General features: G+C 35.9%; 1 protein-coding gene across 4 annotated transcripts; it reads left to right on the forward strand.

Annotated features, from left to right (window-relative positions):
• Positions 1–2,676: 2,676 nt before the first annotated feature.
• On the forward strand, positions 2,677–7,553 carry LOC132294456 (protein FAR1-RELATED SEQUENCE 5-like). Of its 4 annotated transcripts, none has more exons than XM_059792324.1 (7): positions 2,677–2,931; positions 3,787–5,975; positions 6,075–6,191; positions 6,293–6,352; positions 6,452–6,530; positions 6,660–6,791; positions 6,954–7,553. In XM_059792324.1, the coding sequence occupies exons 1-5, from the start codon at positions 2,898–2,900 to the stop codon at positions 6,464–6,466; spliced, it is 2,415 nt and encodes an 804-aa protein (XP_059648307.1). In that variant the 5' UTR covers positions 2,677–2,897; the 3' UTR covers positions 6,467–6,530; positions 6,660–6,791; positions 6,954–7,553. The 4 variants fall into 4 exon arrangements, with proteins under 4 accessions (XP_059648307.1, XP_059648306.1, XP_059648309.1 ...); XM_059792323.1 differs by having other exon boundaries at positions 6,452–6,496; XM_059792326.1 differs by lacking the exons at positions 6,075–6,191; positions 6,293–6,352 and having other exon boundaries at positions 6,452–6,496.
• Positions 7,554–7,555: the final 2 nt, after the last annotated feature.

Here is a 7,555-nt window from a genome sequence, read left to right on the forward strand (position 1 = left end):
CCTTCTAGGGTTAGGGTATAGGTTCTTCTTCTACGGTTAGGGTTTAAAAAGGACTTCTCAATGGAAAGAGCGGTTGTTTAGCGTCCTTCATGGATATATAAGTCTATCAATTACATATAGTGAAATTTTGAGCCGATTATGCTTGTGCGAATGACTTTACGAAATCAATTTTGCTCGTAGTGTTTGAAGATCCCAAATATATGAAGAAAAAAAACCAAATGCGCTTTTAGAATTGGTAAAATGGAGCTAGGCTTCATATTTTTTACCATTAGCCGGACTCGGTGCGGGCATTCGCACCATCTTTGAAAATGAAAATACATTTAACAGCTGTTGCGAAGAGCGTGAGAAAGAGTCCTATCAATCTCAAAGTATAGCCGAACAATCTGAACATTTGGAATCACTTTATTCGAGTGTGAAGAATGTATGGTTGTAAGTGAGATTATGGGTCCAAGTCAACCCTGAGATAATTATCGTCACCACATGTACATTTATATGGATGAATCATATAGTTTGAGAATAATTTTCAATGGAAAATGTTAATAATATTTTTAATTGGGTAATTAGTTATAATAATTGAAAAAATGTTAAATAATTTGAAAAATACTTAGATGTTATTACAATGACTAGTTAAAAGTTTATTTATTTAATTTTTTTCTCAAAATTTATTTAAGAATATAAGACATTGCAGTAGATGTGCAATAAATGAATTTCAAAACGGTTGTTACGAGCTTTTTTAAAATCTTCGAGAAATGAAAAAAAAATTGGATTGATTTCCGATTAAGGGCTGTAAAACTTTAATCTCAAACGGTTGGTTGAAGGTTTGAAGACAATCGACACTTGTAGAATGTGCTTGTGATTAGTGTAGAATTTAGCAGAGTTTTATTGAACTCCTTGAGCCTTCTCCGTCTCTTGTTGCTTGAATGTTTATTTCTTCCTCTCTTTTTTTTTCTTTTTTTTTTTGGTAAATCAATTCATTAAAAAACAAAAGCAAAAACTATACAAAGGAAGGGCAAAAGCCCACAGCCCAAAGGCGACAACCCAGGAAAGCTACAAGCAGCCCAGCCCAGAGAGGAAAAAAAAAAAAAAAAACGTTGCAACAACAACAAGAAACAGGGACAAAAAGGTGCAAAGGCAACACAGGGCAAACCCTCAATGATCTCCATGAAAGACTGAGGAAGGCAAACTCCACGCAACGGCGATAGACATGAGACGGTTCCTCACACTGTTGTAGATCAGTTTAGTGACCGCAGCAGTGGAAGCCATTTGGTTCAAGGCATGTCGCCTATTCTTCTCATTCCAGATGAAATATACTGAAGTTGTAAGACATAATTTGAAAACATACGCCTCTGGATCCTTGGTACCATCCTTCCACATTGACACAATCCAATTAGTGATCTCATATAAGTTGTAGTCTCCAACATAGATACCATAGAGATGTTGGAAAAACATCCAAATCTCAGAAGCAAACTTGCATTTGAATAAGAGATGTTGGTGAGTCTCAGCAACAACATTACACAATGAATAATAATTTGAGGCAATTTTCTTTACAAGAGCATAATTGTCCCTTGTCTTGAGCTTATGACTAAGAGCAACCCACGTAATGAATGAATATCATGGAATATGCTTTGAAAACCAGACGACCAAGTGCCACAGGACAGCCAGAGATGGTGAAATGAGAGCTCTATAGGCAGTAGTAAAACGAAAGCCACCCGTAGAGTAGAGGTCCAAACAATAGAGTCTTGAGACCCAACACTCAATTCAGGAAGGTGCTCTGTAGTCCCAATGGATGGAACTAAATCTATGAAAAGCCGAGGAGGTCTCAATTGATCATGCCTAATCAATCTTTGGACTCCCATTGAGAGCAAGTAATGAGGTTGTGGTCAATTTTGGTGTCAAGGGGACCTAATGGGAGCCAGTAATCATGCCACAGTGAAACATCCTTCCCATTCCCCACCACATGCTTGATAAAAGGTCTAGCGAGCCCTCTAAGATGGAGGAGTATCCTCTAATTCCAAGAGCACACCTGAGGAGGCTTCAAAATCCAGAAACTACGATTTTTTATAAGGTTTTCATGAGCCCATTCAAACCAAATGGATTAACCTCCATCTTTGCTTTCCTTTTGATAATTATTCCATTAATATATATATATATATATAATTTTTTTTATTATTGATAATTACCTTTTATCCATTTTCAAGTGGTTGACCCATCTCAAGTGGGTTTGGACTTGCTAGGTAATTTTACTTGTTCCGTGGGCTCACTTATGATGATGATCCAAAATTAGAATAAAATCCCAATTGAGTGTAGAAATTTTCAATGTGTACACCCTCTTCTCTAAAGTGTTTAAATCAATTAAGGACATACATCAATTAATAAATATACTGATTGAGTATTTTACCATTTTTCTATAAGTTAAGTAATTATTTTAATAAACGTAATTAATAATGCAATTAGAATATCAACAAAATAAAAATTTTAACTTGTAATATGGTAAGATAAGGATCCTAGGACACACTAATTTTGTGCCTTCCAATTATATAATAATATCGAAAATAGATATATATATATAATAATAATAATATAATGTAAAATCCCATGTTGAAAACGAGGATTATTTCAGTCCAATTATAAAATTTGAAGCCTAACCCAAACAATACTAAAATGCAAACCCGTAAAACTGAAAAGGCCCGACAAAGGTCCACTCTATTTCGCTCTCTCTCTCTCTCTCTCTCTCTCTCTCTCTCCAACATTTGGTTGGATCAAACGCAATATTCAAACCCTCCCTCACTCTGCGCTCTAGGTAATTCACTGAAATCGAATCGTCTCTGACCGCGATCGGCTCTGTCGGAGAGAAAATAAGCTCTCACACGGAAGCGAGGAGTAAATGTAAAAGCAAAATGGCATCTAAGGGCAAACCAATCACGGATAATGGTAAGTGATAATCTTTTATTTATTTATTTATTTTGCCCATCAAAACAATTACATATCCATGTTAATTTTGATCTGAAAGTTCACACTTATTAATCAATTAAACCATGAACACCCAATTGGAGCTTGGAGAGTTCATAACATGCATATATATATATATATATATATATATATATATATATACACACACAGTAGTAGTCTTGTACAATACATGTCCATGTTAATTTTGTTCTGAAAGTTCAATTTTTTAATAAATTAAAGCATTTGCGCCCAATTGGAGTTTGGGAAGTTCCTACCATGCATATCTACATTAGTCTTGCTGGGTACCCAGAAAAAAGAAATGGGGAAAATAGAAGAAGAAGATAGGGTTTGTGCTCACACTGACTTCTGTTTCTAAACATGGAATGCATGAATTTCATATGGTAGGATTGCATGCGTATATATTAGCCCAAAAATTTGTACATGAAAAAATAGGTTAACCCATTATGAGATAGGATTGGACCCAATATGCAAATGCCTCAACAGAATTTAAAAAGTGGGACTGTCTAACTTACTTGTAGCCTATTTAGTCAATGACATTTTATCCTTAAAATTAAGTTTACATATTTGTTTCTTATAAATCATACTGTGTGTGAGTGTTGATGATATTTCTGATTTTTAGTTTTTGGCTGAATCTTGTAGTTTCTGATATATTCTTTCTGGTTTAATTTGGAAAAGCTTTCTTTGAATCTGTGGACTTCATTGTTGTGCCATACTTGGCTCTTGTCATCATTATTAATTGTCAACTGCATTGCTTATCTAATTTCTTTTCTATGGATGTATTGGCATATTACTAATGATTTGTGTTTCAATTTGTAGACATTGTAATTGATAGCGATGTAGAAATCATCGCAGTTGATAATGGTGATAGCTCTCACATTACACATCAGAATGACAGTGATTTGGAATTAAAAGTTGGAATATCGGTTCCTAGTGAAGAAGAAGCGTATAATCTGTATAATAGTTACGCCATAAACAAAGGGTTTAGCGTCCGAAAAGGTAAAGTACGACGTCGTGAAGGCACAACTGATGTGCGGCAACGTGTCTTTTTGTGTTCATGTGAGGGATTTAGTGAAGATGCTCACCTTTTTCCAGATAAAAAGGTTGAGAGGATGTTGGCTAGAACTGGTTGCAATGCCCGTGCTATATTTAATGTGGAAGATGGTAAGTGGAAATTAGTCCAGTTCATCTCTGAACATAACCATCCATTTGTAAAGCCGGAACAAAGGCACTTGTTAAGGTCAGGCCGAAAGATGTTAGATCCTTGCACGGGTTTCTTTAGTTCTATACCCAAAAACAGCATAACAGTGACCAAGACACACTCCTACTTGTCCAGAGAAGGCAATGGAGTTCAAAATGTTATGTCAATAGAACGGGATCATCACAATTGTTTACAATCCCAAAGGTCAAAAGCAATGGATGTTCAAAGTCTCATAAATTATTTTATGCGGAAGCAATCTGAAGATCCGATGTTCTTTTACACAATGAAAGTGGATGATCAAAATCGAATAGCTAATTTTTTTTGGAGAGATGGTTTGTCCAAATTGGATTATCATTGTTTTGGAGATGTGGTCATATTTGATAGCACCTATCGCACAAACAAGTACAACATGATCTGTGTTCCATTTGTAGGAGTAAATCATCATTGGAAAAATGTACTTCTTGGTTGTGCTTTTTTATCAGATGAGACCATATCTTCTTTTGTTTGGTTGTTTGAAGCATTTTTGGAGGTGATGGGGAATAAGGCACCAAAAACCATTTTCACCAATCAAGATAATGCATTGTCAATTGCTATACAAAAGGTATTTCCCAGTACACGACATCGCCTATGTACTTGGCATATTTCAAAAAATGCAGTTCAAAATGTTTCCACTTTCTTTACCTATTTAGGGTTTAAGGAGAAATTTGCAAAGCTCTTGAATGATTGTGAAACAGATACAGAATTTGAGTCTACATGGAATAGTATGAATGAAGAATGGAGCATTTTGGGAAATGAATGGCTTAGGAAATTATATGACCTCCGTGAGAAGTGGTGCCCAGCCTTCAACCATGATACTTTCTCTGCTAACATTACATCAACCCAAAGAAGTGAAAGTGAAAATAATATTTTTGAACATGTGGCTTGTAACACCATGACTCTCACTGAATTTGTGCAGTATTACGAGGAAAGTGCAAGCCGAATGCGTGAAGTTGAAGTTAATGATGATTTTTTATGTGCCAAAGGTAAACCTCAAATTCTAGTACCCAACAATGGCATTTTAATGCATGCATCCGAAGTGTACACGGACGCTATTTTCAAAATGTTTCAAGATGAGTTCTTGAAAGGGGTGAATGAAGATGTTGTTCATGTTGAAACCAAAGGGCCTCTTGTTGTCTACACTTTAAGAGGTATCAGTTGTCCTAGAGAGCGCATTGTACACTTCCATAAAGCTGATCTCAGTTTAAATTGCAGCTGTCAAATGTTTGAGTCATTGGGTTGGTTGTGTCGTCATGCTTTAAGAGTGCTGAATCTCAATGCCGGTGTACAAAAGATCCCAAGTCAATATGTATTGAACAGGTGGACAAAAGGTGTAAAAGAGGGAATTGTTATTGATGACTATGGTGAGTCATTTCAGAATATAACTGCATCGTCAAAGACAGTACGGTTTAACAAGCTTATGTGCAAAGCTTTTAATGTCACAAGTATAAGTGCAGATAATGATGAAACAACTGCAATTGCAGATGCATATCTAGACTGTATTGTAGATGAAGTTAGGAAGTTAAAAGCAGAGAATGTGATGGGACATTGTGATCCCAATGCAGATGGTTGTGATACTGATATACATTGCTCAGTTGGTGAGAAGGTGGTGTTGGATCCCCCACGAATGAGTCCAAAAGGGGTAACACATGATAGGCCTGAGGGGTGCTCAGAGAAGAAGAAGAAGAATAAAAGAGCAATAGGGGAGGGAACTACTTCTCAGACGGCTGGTTATAATAATGCAATGACAGCAGGACTGAACCTTAATCAGGTGTGTTATACCTTAACAATTTATGTCAATTCTTATACTCTATGTGGACAAGATCTGTTCTACTCTATCGTAACAACTAGTTTTTGTTTATTTATGCAGTTTCCCCCCTTCTATGGCATGCGGAGTTTGCCTGTAAATAGTCAATTTTTTGGGTATCCTACCATTCCTTTTGCAAACTTCCCTCAACCCAAACTTCCTATACCAAAATTAAGTCAGGTAGTACATAGAATTCTAGTCTAAATTTATGTCTTATAAGAAGTCATAATATACATTATTAGTTTCGTAAACTATAAATAATTTACTTTGGATGCTTGTAGGGATCACGTAATATTGTTAGACCAAATCAAACCTCTCACACTTCCCCACACATTACTCAGGCATGTATTGTTCCTTAAGAGTATAAATTTTGAGTGACTGAATTATCTACATTTATGTCAATTTATTGGTACTTACAATTTTGAAATTTATACTTTCAGGACTCGACCAAGTGAAAATTACATGTTTGAGATGCCATTTTGCTGGTACCTTCTCATTATTACTTCTTTTTCCTCATAAGTATGTCTATTTCTAATACTGTACCTCTGAGTCGGAAAATGTTGCTAGTGCTTTGAATTTTGAGAAACAATTATAAAGTTAAAGAGAAAACTTCATTGAGGTAACCGGTCCAGGTGGTCTCATTTGCAGGTTTCTGCAGAAACTTGTCCTGATTGTCCGGGTCCTTGATGCTGGCTATGTTGTTTATATCATGGATTTCTTCCTGCTTCAAAAAAAATCCACAGCAATGGATCTTCCACTGGTTGTTTATAGAAGTATTATGTAAGATCAAAATGGAGATTTTTCTTTTTTTCTTTTTTTCTAATTTTCAAATTTTTTTTTTTTTTTTTTTTTTTTTTTTTTTTTTTTTTTTTTTCTCCAACACACTAAAATATTAGAAGGAAGATGAGGACAATTGTCATCCCTTTTTAATGTGCAATGCAGAGAGAGTCTTGAGGCATGTGGTGTGTGGAGGAGGACTTTGGTACAAGAAGCCAAGGCGCATAAGGTTTGCTGAGAAGTACTTCCCATAATGAGTTTCGAGTTGCTGAGCCTTGGTATTGTTGAGCCACTGGAGCATGCTATGGTGTGTAAATCTTCGTTCTTTTTCACAACTACTAGTAGATCTCTGAGATAATCATACCCTCCCATTTCTAGCCGATATGCAGTTCTCTGCTCTCGTAGTGAATGAATTTATGCTCGTCCTCATTTTTTGGTTTCGCTGTACATGTGATAGGAAGAAAAAGAGCAGATATTATGTAGAGATCAAATGAATTTATGCTCATCCTCATTTCTTGACATGCACTTCCGCTGTTGTAGTGAGTGAATTTATTCTCGTCTTCATTTTTCGGTTCCGTCATACATGTGATAGGAAGAAAATAGCAGATTTGTCACGAGGCTGTGAGCTCAGCAAGAGCACTCTCATTGTAGCGTTTATCCGAAGGAAATCGTAACAACGAATTTATTGTAAGACCTATGATTGTGTGCCAACAGTATGGATGGCATCAACATCCCAAGTTATTTGGGAGCTTCACATTTCCTTCATT

The sequence above is a fragment of the Cornus florida genome, unplaced genomic scaffold (genome assembly GCF_030987335.1).
Source record: "Cornus florida cultivar Cherokee Brave unplaced genomic scaffold, ASM3098733v1 CherokeeBrave_3.0.0_Hap2_Chr02, whole genome shotgun sequence".
Lineage (NCBI taxonomy): Eukaryota > Viridiplantae > Streptophyta > Magnoliopsida > Cornales > Cornaceae > Cornus > Cornus florida.

Coding starts and splice junctions, on each gene's coding strand:
- LOC132294456 (XM_059792324.1), top strand. CDS start 2,898: ATGGCATCTAAGGGCAAACCAATCACGGATAATG. Junction 2,932..3,786: donor CAAACCAATCACGGATAATG/GTAAGTGATAAT, acceptor TTCAATTTGTAG/ACATTGTAATTGATAGCGAT. Junction 6,192..6,292: donor CTATACCAAAATTAAGTCAG/GTAGTACATAGA, acceptor GGATGCTTGTAG/GGATCACGTAATATTGTTAG.